The sequence below is a fragment of the Pan paniscus genome, chromosome 5 (assembly GCF_029289425.2).
Source record: "Pan paniscus chromosome 5, NHGRI_mPanPan1-v2.0_pri, whole genome shotgun sequence".
Lineage (NCBI taxonomy): Eukaryota > Metazoa > Chordata > Mammalia > Primates > Hominidae > Pan > Pan paniscus.
Window position 1 is genome coordinate 132,059,715 of NC_073254.2, and position 27,061 is coordinate 132,086,775.

Below are 27,061 nucleotides of genomic sequence, written 5' to 3' on the forward strand. Positions count from 1 at the left end.
AGGGGCGCCCGGACCCCAGAGCAGGGCTAGTCCCTTAACCCATTCCGCCATCTAGCGTCCGTAGGGGCTCATGGCATGTTGGAGCCGGACAGTCTGGAAACTGCAATCTAGATTTTGCAGAAGGGTGACATTTAGCCTTCTGCAAAACCTAGATCTCACTTAATGTAGATCTCACTGAAGAAGGCAAATAAAAAGTGAGTGGAATGTTTATTCATTTGCCTGTAAGATTAGTAACTTTAAGGCTAAAAACTCTAAAGTAAATATTTACCAAGCCCCTGCTGTAGGTCAGTCATGTTGTGGGTACCAAGGCTATGAAGATGTCTCAGTCTCTATTTTCAGTGACCCAGTCTAGTAGGGACAAGCCATATGAACATATGCCCAGTTAAATTTGAATTTCAGGTTAACAAGGAATTTGTGTGTGTGTGTGTCCCATATATGCTAAAGCAGTTAACAGGGCATCTATTATTATCATTATTTTTATAAGCAAAATCTTGCAACCGTGCATATAAACAGATGATTGCAGTATGGGCTTTACAAGGGCAGGGTGGCACGCTAATTGCTTGAGGAGCTTTGCTGTGGGTGCTGGTTAGGAAGCGTTCTCAGGGGAGAAGTCGTTTGTGCAAACCGCTTATCAGATAAAGCAGTGGGCAGGGTTGTCCTGGTAGAATCGCATAAGCAAAAGCAAGAGGCTGGGGGACTCACAGTACAGCAGGTCTGTGCTACCCGAGCTGGCAGGTGAGGCAAGGATAGTGCAGGGGTGAGGTTGCTTCGTCGTGGAAGGCCTTCTACTGTGCTTCCCAGGAGCTGCGTTCTATTCCAGGGGGAGTGAAAAAGGGTTTTGAGCGGGAGAGTGACATGATCTAATTTGTGTTTAAGAAAAAGAGATCAAATGGCAATGTTGAGGCTGGACTGGGGGAAGTAGGAAGCTTGGAGGCAGGGAGGCCTGAAGGAAATTGTCTAAGGTGAGTGAGCTCAGAAAAGTAGCAGAGCTTGAATGTGAATGAGGGTCTTTTGACTCCAAGTCCAGGATGCCTGTCACTGTCCCCATCTAATTGAATTATGATTCACATGTGCAAGCATTTTACAAATCAGGAATGACACACCACATTATGCATACTTTTCCTTCTCTGAAAGATTAGCTTCACCCACATTTGGAAATACTGGAAATTTTTCTGTCCTCCTCTTCTCTTGCTTCTCCTTTGCATGTGGTCGGCCTCGGTGTCTGCCTCTGATTAACTCAGCCCTGTTTCCCACACAGAGCTCCCCCTGCAAACCAGACTAACAAGGCCAAGTGACAAAATGAATTATAAACCTCTGAGATATTTGGCCTTGTTTTCCTTGGGCCACAGCCTGACTTTTTTAAAGGCCCTTGGAATGAGGACACCTGCTTATTTTCAAGGAGACTCTGACCCAAGCCCCACGCAGATGGCTGGGCAGAGCATTTTGTGGTGGTCAGAGGTTGCTCATTTTTGGACCTGGTTTATTAAAAGTTGGACAGGGGACCAAGCAGAGCCTGGCACCTCTTTGTCCCTCCATCCATGGTGGGGGGCACTGGCAGCACCTTAGCACGCACAGAACAGCCCCTCAGAGAATGCACAGGTGTTGATTAACAAGGCTTGTATACACGTTAGTGGAGGAAGAAGAGAAAACAAACCTACTCTCTCATGCACATGTGACTAGAGTCACGTTGGGATCTTGAGGCTAGTGCTTTGTAAAAAAAAAATGGGATGCTTTTAACAGAAAGACATATAGAAAAAAAGGTAAGTGAGATGTGCAATACAGTCACATGTCACACAATGATGTTTTAGTAAATGACAGTCCTCATATACAAAAGTGGTCTCATAAGGTTATAGTGTAGCTGAAAAACTCCAATCACCTAGTGCCATCATAGCCATTCCAACATCACAGTGCAATGCATTATATGTTTGTGGTGATGCTGGTATAAACAAACCAACTGCACTGCCAGTCATGTAAAAGTATAGCACATACAATTATGTACAGTACATAATACTTGAGAATGATAATAAATACTACATGACTGGTTTATATATTTACTATACTATATTTTTATCATTATTTTTGAGTGTAATCCTTCTACTTATTAAAAAAAGTTAGCTATAACACAGGACAGGCAGATCCTTCAGAAGGCATTGTTATCATAGGAGATGACAGCTCCATGCATGTTTTTGCCCCTGAAGACCTTCCAGTGGGACAGGATGTTGAGGTGAAAGACAGTGATATTATGATCCTGACCCTGTGTAGGCCTAGGCTAATGTGGATGTTTGTGTCTTAGTTTTTACTAAGAAAAGTTTTAAAAGTAAGAAAAAACATTAGAAAAAAAGCATACAGAATAAGGATACAAATAAATTATTTGTGTATAGCAGTACAATGTGTTTTAAGCTGTGTTATAAAAGAGTCAAAAAGTTGGCCAGGCACGGTGGCTCATGCCTGTAATCCCAGCACTTTGGGAGGCCAAGGTGGGTGGATATTTGAAGTCAGGAGTTTGATACCAGCCTGGCCAACATGGTGAAACCTCGTCTCTACTAAAAATACAGAAATTAGCCAGGTGTGGTGGCAGGTGCCTGTAGTCCCAGCTACTTGGGAGGCTGAGGCAGGAGAATAGCTTGAACCCAGGAGGTGGAGGTTGAAGTGATCTAAGATTGTGCCACTGCACTCCAGCCTGGGGGACAGAGTGAGACTGTCTCAAAAAAAAAAAAAATCAAAAAGTTAAAAAAATGATAAAAAGTCTATAAAGTAAAAAAGGTACAGTAAGCTAAGGTTAATTTATTATCAAAGAAAAAATAGGCTACACTAAATCTATTTGTTCATCAAGTCTACAGTAGTGCACAGTAATAATGTCCTAGGCCTTCCCATTCACTCACCACTCATTCACCCAGAGCGACTTCCTGTCCTGCAAGCTCCATTCACGGCAAATGTCTTATATAGGTGGATCATTTTTAATCTTTTATATGATCTCTTTACTGTACCTCTTCTATGTTTAGATATGTTTAGATACACAAATACTTATTGTGCTACAATTGCTGACAATATTTAGTACAGTAACATGCGGTACAGGTTTGTAGCCTAGGAGCAGCAGGCTCTACCATACAGCCTAGGTATGTAGCAGGCTATATCATGTAGGTTTGTGTAAGTTCACCCTATAATGTTTGAACAACGACAAAATTATGTAACAATGCACATCTTAGAAAATATCCCTATCTTGGACAGAATTACTACCCAGCCAACAAAGGAAGGAGACACGCTCTCCCTCTCCCCTTCTCCCCCTCTCCCCCTCTCCCTCCCTCCCTCTCCCTCTCCCCATGGTCTCCCTCTCCCTCTCTTTCCACGGTCTCCCTCTGATGCCGAGCCGAAGCTGTACTGTACTGCTGCCATCTCGGCTCACTGCAACCTCCCTGCCTGATTCTCCTGCCTCAGCCTGCCGAGTGCCTGCGATTGCAGGCACGCGCCGCCACGCCTGACTGGTTTTCATATTTTTTTGGTGGAGACGGGGTTTCGCTGTGTTGGCCGGGCTGGTCTCCAGCTCCTAACCGCAAGTGATCCACCAGCCTCGGCCTCCCGAGGTGCCGGGATTGCAGACGGAGTCTCGTTCACTCATTGCTCAATGGTGCCCAGGCTGGAGTGCAGTGGCATGATCTGGGCTCGCTACAACCTCCACCTCCCAGCCACCTGCCTTGGCCTCTCAAAGTGCCAAGATTGCAGCCTCTGCCCGGCCGCCACCCCGTCTGGGAAGTGAGGAGCGTCTCTGCCTGGCCGCCCATCGTCTGGGATGTGAGGAGCCCCTCTGCCTGGCTGCCCAGTCTGGAAAGTGAGGAGCGTCTCTGCCCGGCCACCATCCCATCTAGGAAGTGAGGAGCGTCTCTGCCCGGCCGCCCATCGTCTGAGATGTGGGGAGCGCCTCTGCCCCACCGCCCCTTCTGGGAGGTGAGGAGCGTCTCTGCCCGGCCGCCCCATCTGAGAAGTGAGGAGCCCCTCCGCCCGGCAGCCGCCCCGTCTGGGAAGTGAGGAGCGTCTCCGCCCGGCAGCCACCCCGTCAGGGAGGGAGGTGGGGGGGTCAGCCCCCCGCCCGGCCAGCCGCCCCATCCGGGAGGTGAGGGGCGCCTCTGCCCAACCGCCCCTACTGGGAAGTGAGGAGCCCCTCTGCCCGGCCACCACCCCGTCTGGGAGGTGTACCCAACAGCTCATTGAGAACGGGCCATGATGACAATGGCGGTTTTGTGGAATAGAAAAGGGGGAAAGGTGGGGAAAAGATTGAGAAATCGGATGGTTGCTGTGTCTGTGTAGAAAGAAGTAGGCATGGGAGACTTTTCATTTTGTTCTGTACTAAGAAAAATTCTTCTGCCTTGGGATCCTGTTGATCTATGACCTTACCCCAACCCTGTGCTCTCTGAAACATGTGCTGTGTCCACTCAGGGTTAAATGGATTAAGGGCGGTGCAAGATGTGCTTTGTTAAACAGATGCTTGAAGGCAGCATGCTCGTTAAGAGTCATCACCACTCCCTAATCTCAAGTACCCAGGGACACAAACACTGAGGAAGGCCGCAGGGTCCTCTGCCTAGGAAAACCAGAGACCTTTATTCACTTGTTTATCTGCTGACCTTCCTTCCACTATTGTCCTATGACCCTGCCAAATCCCCCTCTGTGAGAAACACCCAAGAATGATCAATAAAAAAAAAAAAAAAAAGAAAAGAAAAGAAAATATCCCTATCTTTAAGGGACATATGACTGTAATGGTAATAGTTTGCAAATGGCAGGAAAGAACGCAATGGATAAATGTATGCAAAATTATAGACATGCTTAGCTTTGGTAGTATGCAGTATGTAGTATAAGGTGATTTAAAAGGACTCTATTTTGAATCACCAAGTTTCTATTGAGCACCTACCAAGCAAACATCCTTCAGCCTTGTTGGGCTTGCAGTAGCAACCCGGTGGGCAGAGTTGCTGCATTATTAGAGACCCAGTTGCAGGCCGAGCCAGGAGTGAACAGAGGGCCATGGGAGACGGTACAGATGCTCCGGCATTGGCTTCGGTTCTGAGTTCTGTGAATTTTCAGGGGAGAGTCCACACTCCAGGAGAATGGCTACTTTGTGAAGCTTGTGGTATTTGGAGCAAGTATGAGTGTGACTTCACAAATTCATTTTCTTTAATTCAAATTAAACCAGGCTCTGAACCCTCCTCCCCTGCCTCCATCCTGAGATGGATTTATTTTAAGGTATCATTGGTGCATTCCTCACCACCCCCAATACCATGGCCACCATCATGACCACCCACCCACCCACACCACTGCCACCATGAGTGGGGGTTGAACGACAATCCAGCAGGCCTAGAAGGTGCCTAGAAAGGGGCCAGGCCTCTGATAATCAGTTCCTAAGTTTTCTGCCAAGACCTGTATCATCCAAATATGCATAGACACTTGAGGCTTTGCATCCTCACAAAGTTCTTTGAGGAACTTAGCCAGTGCAGGGCACCCTGGTACTGGGGCAGCCTCCTGGAAGTACCATGAATCATCAAGTCCCTCTGAGCTTTAGTCACTGTCACCTCCCCGGGCTGCTGCACGGGGAGGCCTGAATATTCAGTCCTCACCCAACACTCGGCTACACTCTTCTTCCTCCCCCTCGTCTCCCAGCATCACCTCTTACCAGTGAGAACAAGGCAGGATCTCAAAAGGCAAGATAAAGCATGCCAGCAGCTTCCATCCTGTGCTTAGAGGATGGATAGGCGGGAACCCTAAAGGGCCTCACTAACTTCTTGAAATCCAGGAGAGGAGCAGGTGGAAGAAAAATACAGAGAACTCAATGCAAATTAAATATCAATCAATCATCCTGCTACTGATCATGGTGTCATTTACAGGCCATGCAGAGAGCAGCAGAGCATGGTAATGAAATTCTTGGAATCTTGGTTCTACCTCTTGCTAACCATGTGACCTTGCCCCAGTTTCCTAACAAGTAAACCAAAGATGGTAATCACAGAACACAGGCCAAGTGTTGCTGAAGGATCATATGAGTTAGTACATATACAGCACTCAGTACAATATTGAGACACAGTGACACTCGGCCAATGTTAGCTCTTATTATTATTATACTTTTTTTTTTTTGAGACAGGATTTCTCTCTGTTTCCCAGGCTGGAGTGCAGTGGTATGATCATAGCTCACTGTTGCCTCAACATCCTGGGCTCAAGCAATCTTCCTGTCTCAGTTTCCCAAGTAGCTAGGACCACAGGTATGCACCACCACACCTGGCTAATTTTTTTACTTTCTATTTTGTAAAGATGGGGTCTCACTATGTTGTCCAAGCTGTGTTATTGTTACTATATCTCTTATTTCACGGGAGCAAATATTGACCCCCCTCATAGCACACATTCAATACATTACTTCCACAAACAATATCTTCTCTTTTCTCAAGGATGTCAATACACCCGTCTCCACAACCAGTAAGATAGGAAGATAAGGAAAGAGGGGATAAGGAAAGGAAGACTCATACTGTACTAAGCTTGCTGACCACAGGCTCCAAACACTGCCTGCCCGGACGGCTGGTACTCCCAGGAGAAGGGACTATTCTAGCTGTGATGACGCTCCTAACAGAATGATTTTAGGAATCTTATGGGAAAGGAGTGGGGTGTGCTCTGTGTGGGGGAGCTCACCACCATTAGAGGTGTGCATCTTGCCAGTGGAAGGAGTCCTGAACTGGCAGTCGTCTCCCGACTCTTCATCTAGCTTCATCTCTTGACTCTTTAAGTATCACTTCCTCAGATGTCCTCTCTGCCCCCAATCTAAATTAGCTCTCACCTGTCATTCTCTCTTATAATTTCTTCCTTGCTCTTATTAGCCTTTATTCAACTTTCAATGACAGACATTTTGTGTGTTTATTTGTTCAGCATCTTCTCTCCCAGTAGATTATTTAGCTGTAGAGGGCAGAGATTAAGTGTGTTTTATTGACCAAGTATGATCACTTAGCTTTCACTTTTTAATCTGTTAAATGAGGATGGTAATACTGCTTTTGCCCACCTCACTGAGCTGTGAAATTAAAAATGTAATACACAGGAAACTTCTTTGTAAATCATAGAACATGGTGCACATTGAATTATGCTTAGCGCCATGTCTATTGGAATGTATATCACAAACTGAACACTTGTGAAATGAGCTCCTAGACAGATTAGCATTCTGTTAAATGAGATAATAGGGAAACATGCTCAGAACAGGACACACACTGTGAAAGCTCTTATTGTGTAAGGTCAAAAATAGCAGCCCCGACCTCTAAAACTACCATATCCATGGAGTCCACACACAGTCAGCTGGAAAGAGTTAAATAGGAGCTCCCACAGCCAAAGATGTCTAAACACATGTGGGAGTGAGTAACCCAGCACCAGTGTGTTCTGGAGCTGGGGGAGGTTTTGCAGGTCATTTTTCAAGCAAGATGTTCCTTTCCTACCAAGAGGCAAGGATGGTCAACATCTATCTTACCCTGCTCCAAGTCAGTGAGACTGCAGAGGGATGGAAGAAGATTCCAGAAAAATGCCTGCTGCCGCCAGCATTTCACAGACAGCAAACGGGAGGAGGGTGAAACTCCTTAAATTCAAAAATTGCACAGATATGTGCATTACTATATGTGGAACCAGGAGAGCTGGACCTGGAGAGATACAGTTGATGAATACCCCAGTGTTGGGATGCGACTCCTCTGCTTTTCATAGACAAACCAGAAACATGAAATTATCCATCCTGACTGCCGGTGTGGTGTGGGAATCACAGGCTGGTACCCACAGACCAATGGTGCTAACCAGGAAGATAAAAAGAGAAAGATCAGATTGGACACTGATGGGTCTTGACTCTTTATCCAATTTGCCAGTCTGTGTCTTTTAATTGAAGCATTTAGTCCATTAACATTTAAGGTTAATATTGTTAAGTGTGAAGGTAAATATTGTTATGTGTGAATTTGATCCACATTATGATGTTAGCTGGTTATTTTGCTTGTTAGTTGATGCAGTTTCTTCCTAGCATTGATGGTCTTTACAATTTGGCATGTTTTTGCAGTGGCTGGTACCGGTTGTTCCTCTCCATGTTTAGTGCTTCCTTCAGGAGCTCTTGTAGGGCAGGCCTGGTGGTGACAAAATCTCTCAGCATTTGCGTGTCTGTAAAGGATTTTATTTCTCCCTCACTTATGAAGCTTAGTTTGGCTGGATATGAAATTCTGGGTTGAAAATTCTTTTCTTTAAGAACATTGAATATTGGCCACCACTCTCTTCTGGCTTGTAGAGTTTCTGCCGAGAGATCCACTGTTAGTCTGATGGTCTTCCCTTTGTGGGTAATCCAACCTTTCTCTCTGGCTGCCCTTAACATATTTTCCTTCATTTCAACTTTGGCGAATCTGACAATTATGTGTCTTGGAGTTGCTCTTCTCGAGGAGTATCTTTGTGGCGTTCTCTGTATTTCCTGAATTTGAATGTTGGCCTGCCTTGCTTGGTTGGGGAAGTTCTCCTGGATAATATCCTGCAGAATGTTTTCCATCTTGGTTCCATTCTTCCCATCACTTTCAGGTACACCAATCAGATGTAGATTTGGTCTTTTAACATAGTCTCATATTTCTTGGAGGCTTTGTTCGTTTCTTTTTATTCTTTTTTCTCTAAACTTCTCTTCTTGCTTCATTTCATTCATTTGATCTTCCATCACTGATACCCTTTCTTCCAGTTGATCGAATCGGCTATTGAAGCTTGTGCATTCATCACGTAGTTCTCGTGCCATGGTTTTCAGCTCCATCAGGTCATTTAAGGACTTCTCTACAATGAGAACACTTGGACACAGGAAGGGGAACATCACACACCAGGGCCTGTTGTGGGGTAGGGGGAGGGGGGAGGGATAGCATTAGGAGATATGCCTAATGCTAAAGGACAAGTTAATGGGTGCAGCACACCAACATGGCACATGTATACATATGTAACAAACCTGCACATTGTGCACATGTACCCTAGAACTTGAAGTATAATAATAAAAAAAAAAAAAAGAAAAAGATCAGATTGGACCAAAACAGACACATTTTCTTCACTACTCCATTATCTGGTTTTGTCCTATTTCTTAGGGAGGCAGGATAAGGCGTTGGCATCCTAACTGCAGTGGGTGTTCCTTGTTGTTCGATGTGCATATACTTACAGTTTAATGACTCCTTACTAAGCTCTGTGTGATCTGCAGGTTTTAGGGTGTCCATGTGTCCATGGTTCTCCAAGGACACCAGATTCTCTGTGGTGGAGGACAACCTCGTTTTTCCCAGGCCCTCAGCTCAGGCCTAAGCGCAGCTTGACGTTGTCTTTATACAGTAGTGACTGCCTTGAACAGTAACAAAGGTGAGGAATGGGTATAGGATAGATAAGGCAGCAGGAAAAGGAGGGATAGGTAACTGATCAAAGGAAATAGAAATAGGCCTTGGGATGGGGGCAGGCAGGTGGGACCCCTCAGGAACCTGAGAGGGACAAAGCACCACGGCAGCTGCAAATGAAGATGGGAACACAGACCCAGGCTGAGAACATGGAGAAGCAAAGGTCCTACATGATGACACAGGAGGAGATACCCTGGTGGTCACACCTTTCAGGGAGGTGAGTATGAAGAAGAGGAGTACAAAGCTGTCAAAATTTTATTTTTAATCTTTTTTTTTTTTTTGAGAATAAGTCTCACTCTTGTCCCCCAGGCTGGAGTGCAATGGTACGATCTCGGCTCACTGCAACCTCCGCCTCCCAGGTTCAAGCGATTCTCCTGCCTCAGCCTCCCAAGCAGCTGGGATTACAGGCGCCCGCCACCACACCCGGCTAATTTTTGTGTCTTTTTTTTTTTTTTAGCAGAGACAGGATTTCATCATATTGGCCAGGCTTATTTTTAATCTTAATTCATTAAATGAATGATTGCTACCAGTGTAATTGTTTTATTTTAGGCCCGGAAAAATGGAGGTTAACTTCATTGTCATCTGTCATGGAACTGTGGCCACAAAAAGAGGCGTCTCTCAGGCCAGGTACTGTAGGAGTCCGCCCCCTGCTCCATCTGTATTTTTTCCGCTCACAGTCCACCTGGCATGAGAAAGGTGTTGGGATAAAGGTGAGCCCAGGGCACTGTGGGTGCCTCCGAGAGAATCTGAGCTGGGGGAGTCAGGGTCCTTCGAGAGCCTGCCATTAATATGGAGGGGGAAAGCCAGGGCTAGGCTGCGATGGGTGCTGTGGGGGGGGGGGGGGGGGCCAGGCCTGCACTCTGTACGTGAGGGTGAAGCGGGAGAAGGAAGCAGCCTAGAGAGGACCCGGAGCAGGGCAAACACAGATGGAGAAGCTGAGGGCAAGGAAGGGAATGACGTGGGACCCCACCCGTTGTCGGGGGCAGGCTCTGCTCTCCAGGAACAGGTAACACAGTCACTTAGAGAACAGTCACTACTTGCCCTGCCCTCCTGAGTCCCGGGAGGAAAGTGCTCGCCCGCTCCTGACCTGTGACACGCTCACTGCGAAGGCAGGTTATTAGAAGAGTCCCATGAAAGTAAACAGGGTATTAAAACGGATCCTTAAAAATGAAAGTGCAGGCTGAAAGTTGGTAGTGTGGGAGGTAGAGGGTGTGTGTTCTTGTGCAGAGGAGCGTGGGGTTTGCAGAGGAGACAGGGGAGCTTTGTGTACCCGGAGCAATGAACAAGCGGCGACTTCTCTACCCCTCAGGGTGGCTCCACGGTCCCAGCGACATGCAGGGGCTCCTCTTCTCCACTCTTCTGCTTGCTGGCCTGGCACAGGTAAGTCCTCTCCCCCAACTCTTTCCCTTCTGGAGACTACAGCCATCCTTAGTTCTTCAGGCCCAAAACTAAACAAAACGAAGATGGGGGAAGAGGGAGGATCAATGGCTTGTGGAACTACTTCATAAGAAATAGGAAGCCATTTTTCTTTCCAAATAAAGTTCTGTGTTCGTTCATGAGCTTCATGAAAGAAATGTAAAACATTTCTCCCTTTCAGGTAATGGCACCGAAGCCTCCTTTCGCTATGTTTGAACAGCGCCACGCTTTCCTATATATTTTTGTAGCAGAGCCTAAGGCACAGCCTGGCACAGTGCGGGAAACAGTGTCTCTCCATGCCAGCTCCAGGCGGAGGCTCAACTTTCCATTGCTGTTTGCAAAATGTGCAAAGAGCCCCTGGAAAAACGAATTTTGACAGCGACTTTTTCCAGTTAAGTCTGTCCTTCTTTGAAAGGGGCACTTTGGAATAAACATTTACATTTTTACAACATTCTCTTACTTTGTCTTTTCTCAGTCCATGTGTTTCTCACTTCCTGAAAGGGAAGCAGTCCATGGAGGCTTGGAAATATTTCAAGCAACAGACCAAAGGGAAGTTTAACTTACTATGAGCAATTCATTGCCTTAGTATTTTTAAATAAGAAGATGAAAACAAGGTGACTTAATTGTTGATTTATTTACACAGTAGACAGGAGACAGAGCTTTTGAAATCTGGTGATTTAGAAAACATGGGTGTGTCTGTGAGTTAGTAGTTGATTGGGGCCATGAGTAGTAGATATATCTTAGAAAACAAGGAATTGGAAATTGTTATGCCATATATAGAGAGATTTACGATTTCAAAAGAATCATGACAAGAATGTCAGTGGTCCGGGTCATTGCTGCTGTTCTGTGGAGGGGCTCACTCCCCTGTCTGTGTGCCTCCTATTCCACTGTTCTTGAGAAAAAGCCTGTCATTGTGGATTGAGAGCAGCTAGATGTTCTTAGACAGCAGGTATTCCAACACAGAGAGATGTGTACAAAATAAACAACAACAAACACAGAAAGGTGTTACACAAAGAGCGGTAAGAATGGATTATTTTGTGCTTAACTTTGCTTTTATGAATTCATAAATTCATGAAATAGCTGATAATACCTAGCATTTACTGAATATCTGCTATATGCCAAATACTGTGCTGGGTGCTTTATTTATTTATTTATTTATTTATTTAGAGACAGAGCCTCGCTCTGTCGTTCCAGGCTGGAGTGCAGTGGTGCAGTCTTGGATCACTGCAACCTCCACCTCCTGGGTTCAAGCGATTGTTGTGCCTCAGCCTCCCAAGTAGCTGGGATTACAGGCCTGCACCACCATGCCCTGCCAATTTTTGTATTTTAGTAGAGATAGGGTTTTGCCCTGTTGGCCAAGCTGGTCTCGAACTCCTGACCTCAAGTGATCCGCCCACCTCGGCCTCCCAAAGTGTTGGGATTACAGGTGTGAGCCACCACCTCCAGCCCAAGGGTGCTTTAGTTATTATCTTAATTATCAAAACAACTTTACAAGGTGGTCATTATTAATCCCATATTACAGAGGAGATCAAATGATGGGAAGTTCTGTAAGATCACAGAGCTATTGCAAAGCTCAGATCTGTTGTCAAAATGCTTATTCTTTCTGTTGCACCGTTCTAGTGATGCTTGTTGTCCTGAAACTTTGCTGTTGTAAACAATCAAAATATGCCTGAGGAAAAGAGAAAAATATAAGATTCTTTATATTTACCCACATATTGACTATGTCCAGGCCTCTTCATTTCTTCCTGTATTTCTAAGTTACTATCATAACAGAAGATCTTCAGACTGAAGATCCTCCTTTAGTATTTCTTGTGAGGCAGATCAGCTAGCAACAATTTCTCTTAGGTTTTGTTTACCCAGAAACGGTTTTTATTTCACCATCATGTTTGAAAGACAGTTTCACTGGCTATATAATTCTGGATTGACAGGATGTTTTTTTTCCCCGTTTAACATTGTCTCTGGGCATCTTGTTCTTCTCCATCTCTCCCTCCTCCTCCTTCTTTTGATGAGAAGTCAGATCTCAGTTTTATTGTACTTCTGTATGTAATGCTTCCCCCTTTTCTCAGTCTACTGTTATTATTTTCTTTATTTTGAGATGGAATCACCCTCTGTTGCCTAGGCTGGAGTGCAGTGGCACATCTTGGCTCACTGCAACCTCTGCCTTCTGGGTTCAAGCGATTCTCCTGTCTCAGCCTCCCGAGTAGCTGGGACTACAGGTGCACACCGCCACACCTGGCTAAGTTTTTGTATTTTTAGTAGAGATGGGGTTTTGCCATGTTGGCCAGGCTAGTCTTGAACTCCCCGCCTCAAGTGATCCACCTGCCTCGGCATCCCAAAGTGCCTGGATTGCAGGCTATTTCAGCTTCATTTTTGAAAGATAGTTTCACTGGCCATATAATTCTGGGTTGACAGGTTGTTTTTTTTCCTTTCAACATTGTCTTTGGGCATCTTCTTCTCCATCTCTTCCTCCTCCTCCATCTTTTGATGAGAAGTCAGATCTCATTTTTAATGTAATTCAGTATGTAATGCTTTTCTCAGTCTACTGTTATGATTTTCTCTTTATCCTTGGATTTCAACAGTGTTACCTTTTGACCTCAGAGATTATCTGGAAATGCTTCAAAATTGGAAAGTTAAAGAGGCATCCGGGGGCAGTTTTGGGAGTGTGCATTTCATTAGAAAGAACACAAGAAAAAGCAGGGAGGAGAAAACCAACCCAGGGAGTCCAGCAAATGGCAAGGCATGGAAGGGGAGTGTGTGAGAGCTAAAGCTCAAGAGGTAGGCAGGAGAGGGCTTTGGATAACTGGCTGAGAAGTTTAGGCTGCACAGTATGGACTATGGGGAACCCCTGATGGGCTTTAAGGAGAGGAGTAATACAACCAGACATGTTCTTTAAAGAGATTCCTCCAGGGGCAACATAGTAGATGCACTTGAAAAGTCATTCCGGAGGGAGGAAGGTCAGTCAGGAACTCGTAGTGACGGTGCTTACTTAGTAGCAATGAAATGGGGAAAAGCATCTAGTTCTGGGAAGACAAAGACAATAGAATACATAGGAGAGGGTCACTGAATGGCCATAGGAGGTGAGAGAGAGGAAGACAACCTAGATGAATCCAGCTTCCTGACTCCAAACTTTGAAGAGTGAAAAATGATGACTTTTGGACTTGAGTATTTCCTGGAGGACATTTGGGTGGAGATGTCCAGTAGGTAGTTAGCTCATGGGTCCAGGGCTCAGTGGAGAAGTCCAGGCTGGAAATTTAGTTTTGAAACTTGCATAGGATGAAAACTGAAGGCAAGGGTGTGGGTGAGATTGCCAAGATACAGTGTAGAATGAGGCAAGCAATACATTAAAGCTATGAATCACCAATAGGCCTAAATTTAAGTCAAATTCAGGGTAACAGGAGCCTGCGGAGGAGATTGAGAAAGTGTGTTGAAAAGTAAGGGGAGGACTGGGGGGACCAGATGTAATGAAATCCAAGGTAGAGGAGAGTTAAATGCCTTAGAGAGGTGGGTCAAGAGGAGGACTGAAGAGAGTTCACGGATGTGAGACCAGCAAAGAGGCCACTGAACCTGGCATCCTGAATCACTGGTGGCTATAGCTGAACCTGTGCAAAACTGAAAAAGAGGCAAAATTCTTTTAAGTTTAAAATTTTTTTAGGATTCTAGCTTCACTATTTCTACTCCCTTCTCCATTTTGATGTTTCTTTTTCCCCTGCTCCTTCTCCAGAAGGCCAGCAGTGTCCTATCCTCCCCATCAAAACCCATTCTCACGTTGTGCATGCAACTTTTGAATCACAGCTGAAACATTACTCTTTACTGAGGCATATGTGTTTTACCAGTAGTAAGAAAAAAGGCTGAGGGTTTAATATTGGGTGGAATTTCATACAGATACTTCTAAATGTAGAATTTTTGAGCTGCAAATGGACTTAGATCTAGGAATCAATTCAACAGTCCCCGGTTCCATCAAATAAACATTAAGAGTTATTTACATAAGCGAATTGCCAGGCACTGTGCTAGGTGCTGGTGGTATACTCACAAACAAACCACAAGCACCTGAGGTTGGGTGGCTTTATGGCTAGTGGAAGAGATAGGCACTTACATGGGTAATTTCAGTTTAAAAATGTGTGCAAGGCAGGGAAGTTATAGGAACCTTTCTGGAAAAGATGATACTGAAACAGAACCTTGAAGGATAACTAGATGAAGAAGGAGCTGGGTCTGGGCAGAATGTCCCAGGCAGGAGGAACAGCATCATATATGCAGGGAACTGCAGGCACTTTAACTTTCTGGAACCTAATGCATACAAGAACTGCAAGACACGAGGAGGGCCCTGAATGCTGTGCGTAAGTGCTTGCACATTTCCTGTAGGTCAGACACTTTCACGTGTGAAGGATGAGGGAGAGGAAGAAATCCAGATGGTTTTCAGCTTCCTGACTAGGGGACCTGAGTGGATGGTGACGCCATTCACTAAAATGGGAACTGCTAGTTGAGGAGCAGTTTGTCAGGGGGAGGGTACTTGTAGAACCTCAAAGCACATATGTCCAGTAGCAACTAATAAGTTGTAAGCTTAAGGGATGAGGTCTAGGCTGGAGAAATAGATGCAGAGATTTTGTGATTTGTTCTGTATCAAAGCTGGGTTGCAGTATGATTTGGACTAGGAAAGGAAGGAGGGTAAGTGTTGAGAGCTTAGGCTCTGGAACCTGCCTGTCTGATTTAAATCACTCTTCTACCACATACTTGATATGTCACACAGGACAACCTAAATAATTTGACTCTCAGGGTCCTCATTTACGAAATGGAGTATACAGTTTCCTATTGCTGCTGTAAGAAATCACAAACTTGAATGGCTTAAAACAACATGATTATCTACAGTTCTGGACATCTGATGTCCAAAAATGAGTCTTACAGGGCTAAAATCAAGTGTTGGCAGGACTGCCTCCCTTCTGGAGGTGGCAGGGGAGAATCCATTCTTTGCCCGTTCCAGCTTTTAAAGGCTATCTGGCTTCCTTGGACCATGACCCATTTCAGCAACGGCATCGCTCCTACCTCTGCTTCTGCCATCACATCTTCTCTGACGTGCCTGCCTCCTTCCCCAGTGGACCCAATGTGCTTGTGATTACCTTGGGCCCACCTGGATAATCGAGAGTGATAACCTCAAGATTCTTAAGTTGATCACATATGCAAAAATCCCCTTCAATGTTTTAGGTAACATATATGCACAGGCTCCAGGGATTAGGACATGGACATCTTTGAGGGGACCATTATCTGCCTATCACATGGTATAATCACCACTGCACACTGTTGCTATGAAGTTTGATTGAAATAACCACGTAAAGTGATTTATAAAGATGGCAGTCATCAAGACAGACATTAGGCAAAGACCTTGTTTTCAAGATGCTCACATTCTTGGTGCAGGTATCAGAAAGTAAACAGCTGAAATGTGTAGGTAATAAGAAAGGTGGTAAACTCTATGGCGAAAGGACTGGGATAGGGTGCCCTTTCACAAAGAGTGGTCAAAGAGGGCCTCACTGAGAAATCTGAGCACAGACCTAAAGACAGTAAAAGAGTGAGCCATGAAGATATCTAGGGGCAGAGTGTGCTTGGAGTCAGAGAACAAGGACGCTGGCGTGGCTGGTGTGGAGGCAGCAAGGGGGTGAGTGGCAGTGGGCAAAGTAATGTGGGGAGGGGGGACCACGGGATGCAGGGTCATGGTGGCACTTTGAATTTTACATTGAAATGGGAGGCCATGAGGAAGTCACTCCATATGAGCAAAGAGTGATATGAACTGGCTTATTTTAAAGGAATCATTCTGGATGACAAGTGGACAAAGGAGCAAGCAAGGTGAACACTCAGGAGGCTATTGTAATCATCCAAGTGAACAATGGTGACTTGGATTATGATGGTAACAGAGAGGGTATCAATAAATGATCAAGGTGGGTATTTTTAAAGGTGTAATAAACAGGATTTACTGATGGAATTAGATGTAAAATATGAAAGAGAAGAGTCAAGCATGATCTGATCTCAAGGTATTTTGGAAATATATTGGCATTTGCTCAAATAGGGAAGTGTGTGGAAGAGCAGATTGGAAGGGGAAGCTTGGGAGCTTGTTTTTGGTCATATTAAATTTGCTATACCTATTAAACATCAAAGTAGAGATGTTAAGTAGGCAGTTTGAGTCTGAGTTCAGAAGAGGGGTATGAGTTGGAGATAAGAGATATAGTGAGGGAAGATACTTTAGAGGCCTTATCCATGGGGCTCTGAGGTTTACAGATTAAGAGGATGAGAAGAAACTGACAAAGGAGAGTGAGAAGGAGCAGTCAGTGATAAAGGAGGAGTAAGAGTGAAATAAGAGGAATAAGAGCCTCCAACAGTCTTGGAGGCTGAGTGAAGAATAGTTTAAGGAGAGTAATTGTGTCAAATGCTGATAGGTGTTATTATAATGATTGTAACTCACCACTCTGTATACTACCTGTTTGGGGGAAATCTTCTATTCCTGTTATACTATTACATAGAGAAGCTATTTCTAACATCACCTTTATTATCAAATGAAGTTCTGCTGCAGGGCACAGGGCACTGGACCATTAGATACAACACCCGAAGGAAGGCCTGGAGAAGTGTCAGATGCACCTCAGCGTAAACAGTTTTGTCACTGGCCCTGCAAATGCCCTCATCAGAAGCCCCGTTGCCCTCCTGGAGTGAGCCTGGTGAGAGATGGCTGTGGATGCTGTAAAATCTGTGCCAAGCAACCAGGGGAAATCTGCAATGAAGCTGACCTCTGTGACCCACACAAAGGGCTGTATTGTGACTACTCAGTAGACAGGCCTAGGTATGAGACTGGAGTGTGTGCATGTAAGTGTCTTCTTCTGGACCTGCTGGAAAAGATTGAGTCTAGACAGAATTTTTTTTTTCCTGCAATTGTTAGCGTGGAGTGATCAGCTTAGTTTGGCTAAATATGAGGTGGGTTTAGTTTTCATGCACCAGTGGGACTGGCTCCATTGTATTGGATACTATGTGAAATTAGCAGATGCTTACACACATTCAGAAGCCCATTATTTTCATTGCACTGAGGTGATTTTGCAGTTCTTCTCAGGTAATTGCTTTTAATGATAGAAAATAAAAGGAATTATCTAGAGTCTGACTTTTTAAAGAGCTACAAAATGACAGCTTTTGTTAATACTGTCAAAAACAATGCGAATTCGGCCTTTTCTGTAACAAAAAATGATCTGCTTAAAAATATTAGAATGTATACCCAGTATTCAGACATACAACTTTAACCTCAGCTTTCCCAACTAATGACTGAGTTGCTGTGCTTTTTACTTCAGCAGATTTGTAAAAAAAGAAGGTGAGGTCACCCCAAACCACAACCTGACCCTCAGCCTTATGTGACTAAGCTCCGGAGACTGATTCAGACTATCTAAACATTGACACTAATTCAGGGTGCCAAATTATTTAGGATTAAACAAATAAAATTTATAAGGGAAGAGAAACACTCATGTCACCTGGGCAGTTTAGTCCGTCTGTAGAAAAGTCAAAGTAGGAAAGCAAATTACTATCAGAAGTTTGGTTATGAGCCACGGAATGAGAGCCTATCTTTGGAGTCAGGCTGAATGCGTAGAGCGCTCAAGCTTGATAGCCTGATGCTCCTGCCAGCACTGTATTGTATGGTTAAAAATGTGGGATCTAAGTTCAAGTCCTGACTGCTCTGCTAACTGAATACACTTGATCAAGTTGTTTATTCTCTGTGTGTCTCAGTTACATAATATGTACTTCCTAGCTTATAGAGTTGCTGGGAGGATCAAATAAAATAATGACATAAAACACCTAGCACAATAGCTGGTATTCAGTAGGATCTCAAAAATGTTATTTATTGGAATCCTATAATGAAAACATGACCTATCAAACAACGTGGCATTCAGGACACCCATTTTTCCCAAGCTGGGCAGGTTATTTCATTAACCCAACAAACACTTAGTGACCATCCACTACAGAGCCAAGCACTGTGGCCAGCAACTGAGGACACGACAGGAAAAACAAGAGATACAGGCCTTGGCCTCAGAGAATGAAATATTAAGGTGTCAGACCTTTCCGTAAGTAATTTCACACAAAATGTGATGAGACTTTTAACAGGGCATAGCCACGAGGATAGGAATGGGGATAATCTATAACTGGAGCCCCAAACTATGACCTGAGGGTCAAATCTAGCCAACAGCCTGTTTTTGTAAATAATGCTTTATTGGAACATGGCACATTAATGTAGAGTCTATGGCTGCTTTGCAATGGCAGAGTCAGTAGTTTTGACCAAACGCTCTCTGGCTTGCAAAGGCGAAGATATTTTCTAGTTGGCTCTTTTCAGAAAACCTGATGATCCCTGATCAAGAGCAACATTTTAAAAGTTTTTTGATCTGCAGAACCCTTTACAGTCTTAGAAATTACCCCTTTATACTCTTAGAAATTAATGAGGACCTATAGAGGTTTTATGTGGGTTTTATCCATTGATATTTGATGGATTAGAAATTTAGAAATATTTATTCACTTAAAAAGAATAAACCCATTGCAGATTAATAAGAATAACGTTTTTATGAAAAAACATGTAACTTATTTTCCAAAGAAAAATTTAGTAAAAGAGAGTCATTGTTTTACATTTTTTGCAAATCTTTCTAGTGTCTAGCTCAATAGAAGATAGCTAGAGTCACACATTTGCTGCTTCTTTCAATCTGTTACTATGTGTTTTTCTGGTTGAAATATGTGAAGAAAATCTGGCATCACACAGATATGTAATTTGAAAAGGGAGGAATATTTTAACAGGCTTTTCAGATCATTGTGTATATACTTTTATGTTTATTGATATTATATTAAAACTTGGCAAGTGACAGTGTCTTAAAAATTAGCTGCATCATGGAATCTGAAACCACATCAATGAACTTTTGACTCTGTGACATTAAAATGCATTGGTCTATCCAAGACCCATTTGGAATAGATCTTTTACTCATGCATAATTTTGCCATTCTATGCATTGTTCATTTGGAAAATATGTTTACTGTGTTGTAGAGATGTTCAAAATATTGATACACTTAATTATGTAATATCTAAAAAAATCACATTAATAGCATCCTCACCAGAAAAGTCTACATATTGGATAAATATAAAGTTTTCAGTGATGGATACAAGTTTTCCAAAATTCTAATTTTTCCTTGAAATCTTGAATTCTCGCATTGGCAAAAAATGCTGTCACAGTTGTTTTCCTTGAAGTGACACGCTCAGTTTGCTCATCTTCAAAAAAAATTTCCAAAATACACAAGTCTGAATAACCAGTTTATCATCAGTCATTTCTTCAAGTAAAATTCCCACTAAAAAAAGTGGTTAGCTCAGCTCACAACTTTACCAATGACATAGTTCCTTAAGTTTCCCTGAGACAGCCGTTTGCTGAAGTTTCAAGACAGCTGTTGCACTAAAATATTCTATGTATATTTCCTATTTTGTCACGTAGAATGTTAAAGAGACCAGTATTTGATGATTAAGATTTAATAAAATTAATACTTTTTGCTGTGCCATCAAGGACATTCTTAGGTAAAACTCCCCCCAACCCTTTTAAAGTATAAGTACCTGGCAAGGAAAAACACAAGATTACCTCTACAGTTTGATTCATGCCAAGGCACCAGCAGTTCAGTTTTAGCCACAGTTGCTTTTGTAGCACCAGTGCAAATACCAACACAGTGAAAAAGGCCAGCCACATCTTAGTATTTGGAAAAGAGTTTTGACCTTGTAGATCCCCTAAAAGTGTCTCAGGTACTGCCAAGGGATTAGAGGACCACACTTGGGGAACAGCCTATCCAGAAGGTCAAGAATACCCCTCAGAGGAAGGGAAACTCTCCTGCAATCTCTTAACAAAAACCATCAGTACCTTGCGGTTCTGTAGTTAACTAACGTATAGTTTCTTCAGACATTCACTTATCCTGTCTTCCTAAGACTATATCCTAGCCTATTGTTGGATGTCTGAGAAAACCTGTCTCACTAGGCATCAACCTATCTCAGATTTATTATCAACCGCTATACTTATGGTGATTTTACAGGGTCTTTACTTGGTCTTAATTCTGGAAGTGACCATGTGGGGTTTATAGCCTGCAATATAATAAAAATGCCTCACTTTAGAAACCTTTCTACAGATGTCCTGTGAAGGAGGTTCCAAATGGAACCTAAGAGGTTGAGAGCTATACTTCATACAGGAGATGATCCATTTCTTCTTAGGTTTATAATTGGAGGTCTAGACTGTCACAGGTTATGGCTTCTTTGGCAATTTTGCTCTTTTCTCTTTTCAGACCTTGTAGCTGTTGGGTGCGAGTTCAACCAGGTACATTATCATAATGGCCAAGTGTTTCAGCCCAACCCCTTGTTTAGCTGCCTTTGTGTGAGTGGGGCCATTGGATGCACACCTCTGTTCATACCAAAGCTGGCTGGCAGTCACTGCTCTGGAGCTAAAGGTGGAAAGAAGTCTGATCAGTCAAACTGTAGCCTGGAACCATTACTACAGCAGCTTTCAACAAGCTACAAAACAATGCCAGGTGCTCAGAAGTAGAGCTATTTTTCACATATGACCTTGGTGGTATTCCTTCATGTTCCTTTTACGTATCATAGGTACTCAGTAAGTACTTATTGATTGGTGGTCAGAGTGAGATATAGTTTGAGTGTATCATTTTACTTAATCTTTGCCTCAGACAGGGATAAATATCTGAAAAGGAAATTTTATAATGTTTTAGAATTTTCTGGTAAAACATTTAAAAACATTTTAAAAAGATCTACTAGGTCAGGAAGCTCTACTAAAATCTTACACCTCTGCTTATTCCTAACCTCTTCTCAGGAAAATTGACCAAATATTGTTCACATGTACCCTAGAACAACTTATTTTTATTGTTCTATTATGGGCAAGAAGTTTGACCATTCACTTCCCCAAATTTTAAAAGGCAACATTTCTATGTGATACAGGCAGAAATGGGAGGCTACTGCTGAAAAATATTTAAGAACTGACACATATTTTGAACTTGTAAATATTATTTCTAAAAATAGAAATCTCGCAGGAAGTCCTTTCCCTCACTCTGAAATCGAAGCTCAATTGCTAATCTCTCTGTAAACACACACACACGCACACACACACACAAACACACACACGCACACACACACAAACACACACACGCACACACACAGGCATTTTTAAGTAGGTTACCCATGTATCTATGTTCTCAGAAAAATGAAGTGTGATCCTTCATTACTCATCTTGTGTATCTGGCCATTTCAAACAGCTTAAGTATACTTATAAACCTTGTATTCTGGTCTGCTCTAAGTTAGCATTTTATTTAAGCATCAGCTTTTGGGAACAGGAGTTTCAAAACCACCAGCAAATAAAGTATAGAGGAGGAAGGACTCAAAAGGGGCAACATCGAAGTCTGGTTCTTGTTCACATCTCTGTGTTCTCATCCAGAAATCAAGAATGCGTTTTTCTTAAAGTTTAGAGCTTAGTGAGAGGTGCCATGGAAATGCAGAATACTTGAATATGTTAACAACTCATAAGTTCACTTTTATTAAGTGGATATTTAATAAAGGCAACTATAAGCAGAGAAATGAGTTTAGATATTTAAGAACTAACTCTATGAAAGGAACATCCTCAGCAACTCGTTTTGTCAGTAAATTAGAAAAAAATTTACTAGGTTGTGGTGAATTTGCATTTACTATACATGTTCAGTTGACAGCATGACACTGTTAATGCTCTGAAATCTCTGAAATTATAAGCCATGTCCTTATTTTTTTTTCAAAATGTACAGAACAGTTGGTTTTCTGCATTGGATTTTAGTGATTCAATATAAGGCTCTTAGAACCCACACATAAACTTCCCTGGGAAGACTACCTTAGAGCAGTTTTCCACGAGTGAAGCCCTTTGGATCAAGTTCAAGTTGATCTCATTTTAGAAGTTAGAGCAGTTCAGTAGATTCACTTTGACCTTGGTTGGGAGAGGCATCAGATAGTCAGTCTTAGTAGTTAGTGTTTTGTCAGGTAAAACAAGAAAATCTCCTGAAGTGTTCTCTGGTATTTATGATTTAGACCTAGGTGTGTTTCAAACGAAGTATACGTTCAGTCTAATGTCTCTTCTTTGCTTAACTGTGAAATTGTATTTATGGCCCACACAGGAATTTGGCTTTTAAAATTAACCATAATGACAAAAACACATACTTTTAGATATATTTGTGACAGTAATTTATAGTCTATGGTTGGAATCTAGCTTTTGCTAGGTCAGTATGAAGCATGCAATGACATAATGCCCTCATGCTTTTCTCAATGCTCACCAAACACTAAGCTTTGTTTAAAAAATCTCTTCTAGTTTTCTTGCTTTTTAATGAATGGTAAATTCCTGAACTACAGCTCTTGGTTTAACAAGTGGGATTACTGGTAACACGGTAATCTAACCTGCCTTTATTTATTGCAGATGTGTGCCAAGCTTCTAATCTGCTTCCTGCATTGAGGTCTTTAAACTGTTGTCTACCTTCCAGGTATCTTCACATTTCTGCTTCCTCTCCTCAGTTCTATGTGCAATTGCAAGACACTCTACTGTAATAACACTGAAAGCAGTGTCATAGTATCAATTAAAATAGAGCACATACTTTAAAGAGACTATTTCCTATGAAAAGGCTTTTTTTTTTTTTCTGGGTGTTTTTCGAGTTTTAAGTTGATTTTTTTGAAGTAATATAGCCAGAATTTTGCTGTGCAGACTCAAATCACAACCATACTCCCAAAGCATCCATTTCAAGATGCACATTAACCTTAAGGAAATGCCTTGAGACAGTAAGTCAATATGTAGTTTGCTTAAAATGAGCCAAGGGCCTGATTCATTTATAACAAGAAGCTCCCAGTGACCTTACATGGAAATGGGAGCATTATTATACCCTCTTATATTCTCTCTTCCCCTCCTATTTCTCCTTAGCAGCAGACATTGGAGGGGCTCTATCTACTCACTCACTGACCCATCTATTGATCCATCCATTCTGTTTTTTCATAAGTAATTTGAAATCTTAGCCAATTGGAGAGTACTTTGGGCCTAAGAACATAGAGAGTGTGACAATTAAGTTGAATGAATGAAATTATACGCTTGCAATGACTTTCTATATAAATGATTAGTTTAGTTCAGTGTAGTATTAATTAGACAGTTTTGTAAAAGACTAGATTAAAACAAATGGAAGAAATCTGGTCTCACTGATAGTCTCATTCTCAAATATAATTTTTGTATTTTAGATTTTAATATATTATGAAAGTTAACATTAAGATCACACTGTTCTGATCAAATTCCCTAATTTTTATTTCAATGTCTGTTAGAAATGATGAGGCAAGAACAAGGGAAAAGACAACTCAACAGGAACATAAGCTTAGGTTTAGTATTCAGAGGACAGGCAAAGCAGAAAAATGCAAATGAGTAAATCTTCTCAGTTTTTCAAAGATAAAGTATTTTTATTCCTCCTAAGAGACTGGACTGTAATACTTGATTGAAATTTAATTTTGGGGTTGGGAAAGAGGGAGATAGAGTGATAAATTAGACCATCAGCTTCTTTTATTCTGAGTTATATTATACAAAAATACTCAGATTTCTTAAACATTAAACATGATTAAAAATTATCTATTTATACAAGTACATTTATATGTATACATATGTACTTTTCTCCCTTTGTTTTAGCATATAGAAATCTCCCACTTATTTGGAAAAAAAAATGTCTTGTGCAAGCAACAAAGTGGACTCCCTGCTCCAGAACATGTGGGATGGGAATATCTAATAGGGTGACCAATGAAAACAGCAACTGTGAAATGAGAAAAGAGAAAAGACTGTGTTACATTCAGCCTTGCGACAGCAATATATTAAAGACAATAGAGGTAAAGTTTAAATATATTTAACTTAATTCTATATTAAGAGATTCCTGAAAAGTAAGCATGTGTGTGTTTTGGAGGGTGGGATGGTGTTTAGTTCTTAGAAAAATAAAACCATCTGATTATAATGCTTAAAGTCAAACTATTTCAGAGGAAAACAGGTATTAACTGCATGTTGTGGGGAAAATTTTACCAACCAGAGCAGATTCTAACTTCTTTTTTCTATGTCAATGAATAAAAGATTTTGGTTGCTACACTATAATTATGAAAACAGATATTATGAACATCAGAGTAAAGAAGTCCTGATCTTAGTTATATGTCACTAACTTGGAAGGAAGCCACACCATTTCCAAAATGCTCTATGCTTACACAGTAAACTTGCTAAAACACTATGATAAAATATTTACCCTAAGATTGTTTGGTATAACTAGAGCTGGTCCTACTTCTTGAATGAGGCAGTAAGTCTGTCTCAAAAAGGGTAATTTTTAGAAATGCTACACAATCCTTCTACCCCAAAGTTATTCTCTATCATATTAGCAAGTTGACAATTCAGTTTTAAAGAAAGATTAGGATAATTATTCATCTATGCATCCACTGAAAACTGTCTGGGCTGTGTTATGGAATTTGCTGTCTTAGATAAATATTTAATAAGACATGGCTCTTGATATTAAACAAAACAGAAATTTCTATTTATTGTAAAATTGAGTCAAGAATAGATAGCAAAAAACATTGAGGAGTACGTGCTATAATATGATGAAGAATAGAGAGGACAGACCTCTGATGAGAAGGGGATCTTAAGGGTAAAGAGAGTGCTGGAAATCACTACATAGCAACTTTTATTAATGCCTCCAAATAATTATATTTGTACTATAAACTATTCTACATGTTTTCAAAACTATTGTAATAAAATTTAAAGAATGACTTCATTTTATGTATCTTTTCAGATTCCCAAAGGAAAAACATGCCAACCTACTTTCCAACTCTCCAAAGCTGAAAAATTTGTCTTTTCTGGATGCTCAAGTACTCAGAGTTACAAACCCACTTTTTGTGGAATATGCTTGGATAAGAGATGCTGTATCCCTAATAAGTCTAAAATGATTACTATTCAATTTGATTGCCCAAATGAGGGGTCATTTAAATGGAAGATGCTGTGGATTACATCTTGTGTATGTCAGAGAAACTGCAGAGAACCTGGAGATATATTTTCTGAGCTCAAGATTCTGTAAAACCAAGCAAATGGGGGAAAAGTTAGTCAATCCTGTCATATAATAAAAAAATTAGTGAGTATAAAATGGTGGCAAATCTACTTTGTTTAAAACAGTATGAATGCCTATTCTCAGATCACTACATTTAAGGCATTAGAAGCTTTTAAAAAGTTATCCTAAAAATATACATAAAATTTGAGCAACTTAAAAATTGAACTCATTTCTAAAATATATCCTATAATTATATAATACACAGACATTTGTTACCATCTAAGCATTTTGTATATGAAAAAATTATGCAATTTACAAGAAAATATTTTACAAAATAATCTGGAATACTTGCTAAAGCTGTATAAAAAGTACACTAAATTTTAGGCTGGGCGCAGTGGCTCATGCCTGTAATCCCAGCACTTTGGGAGGCCAAGGTGGGCAGATCATTTGAGGTCAGGAGTTTGAGACCAGTCTGGCCAACATGGTGAAACCCTGTCTGTAATAAAAAAAATACAAAAATTAGCCAAGTGTGGTGGCGTGCGCCTGTAATCCCAGCTACTCGGGAGGCTGAGTCAGAAGAATTGCTTGAACCCAGGTGGTGGAGGTTGCAGTGGGCCAAGATTGCACCACTGCACTGGCACGGAGAAGCGAGACTCCTTTGGGGGAGAAAAAAACATACTAAATTTAAAAAATTTAATCTATATTTGACAATGTAGCCTAAGGTGCCCATTAGTTGATAAATCATTATAGGGCAAGTGAAATTCTAGATTAATTCTTGAATAGAAATAAGATTAAGCTGTAAATATATTTAGACTTTTCACTGCCTGATCTTGAATATCAGTTTCTTTTGGAAAGGAGAAAATGCAACTTTTCTGGCCACTGTTAACAACTGCAATCTAAAATTTTTTATATCAAATATTGTAAAAAGTTAAATTTCCAAGACAAAGACCAAGAACAGTATCATTACTTTGCAAAGGAAAGAAATATAAAGAATACAACTTAAAATTAACCTGTGGATCTGAAATATAAATTGTTATTAAAAATAAATTAATGTTAAGGCTAGAACTGAAGATTATAGTAACCGGGACAATTATAGCCATTTATTGCAAAGTTTGGAAGATATCAAGCTTAGTAACATTCTGTTCATTTGTATAAATGTCATGCAGAACAATAACAAGT

General features: G+C 41.7%; 1 protein-coding gene across 1 annotated transcript; it reads left to right on the forward strand.

The window, feature by feature from the left end:
- CCN6 (cellular communication network factor 6) lies at nt 1–26,920 on the forward strand. The gene is made up of 8 exons (XM_055114068.2): nt 1–194; nt 3,436–3,942; nt 6,139–6,236; nt 6,420–10,760; nt 17,339–17,636; nt 21,104–21,346; nt 24,499–24,692; nt 25,631–26,920. Exons 4-8 carry the CDS (start codon nt 10,659–10,661, stop codon nt 25,910–25,912), a joined length of 1,119 nt encoding a protein of 372 aa, XP_054970043.1. The 5' UTR covers nt 1–194; nt 3,436–3,942; nt 6,139–6,236; nt 6,420–10,658; the 3' UTR covers nt 25,913–26,920.
- Nucleotides 26,921–27,061: the final 141 nt, after the last annotated feature.

Bases quoted from the DNA above. Each gene is read 5' to 3' on its own strand.
- CCN6 (XM_055114068.2), top strand. From the start codon at position 10,659: ATGAACAAGCGGCGACTTCTCTACCCCTCAGGGTGGCTCCACGGTCCC. The intron at 17,637-21,103 runs GTAAGTGTCTTC...TTCTCTTTTCAG, and splicing joins TGAGACTGGAGTGTGTGCAT to ACCTTGTAGCTGTTGGGTGC. The intron at 21,347-24,498 runs GTGCTCAGAAGT...CCTTTGTTTTAG, and splicing joins AAGCTACAAAACAATGCCAG to CATATAGAAATCTCCCACTT.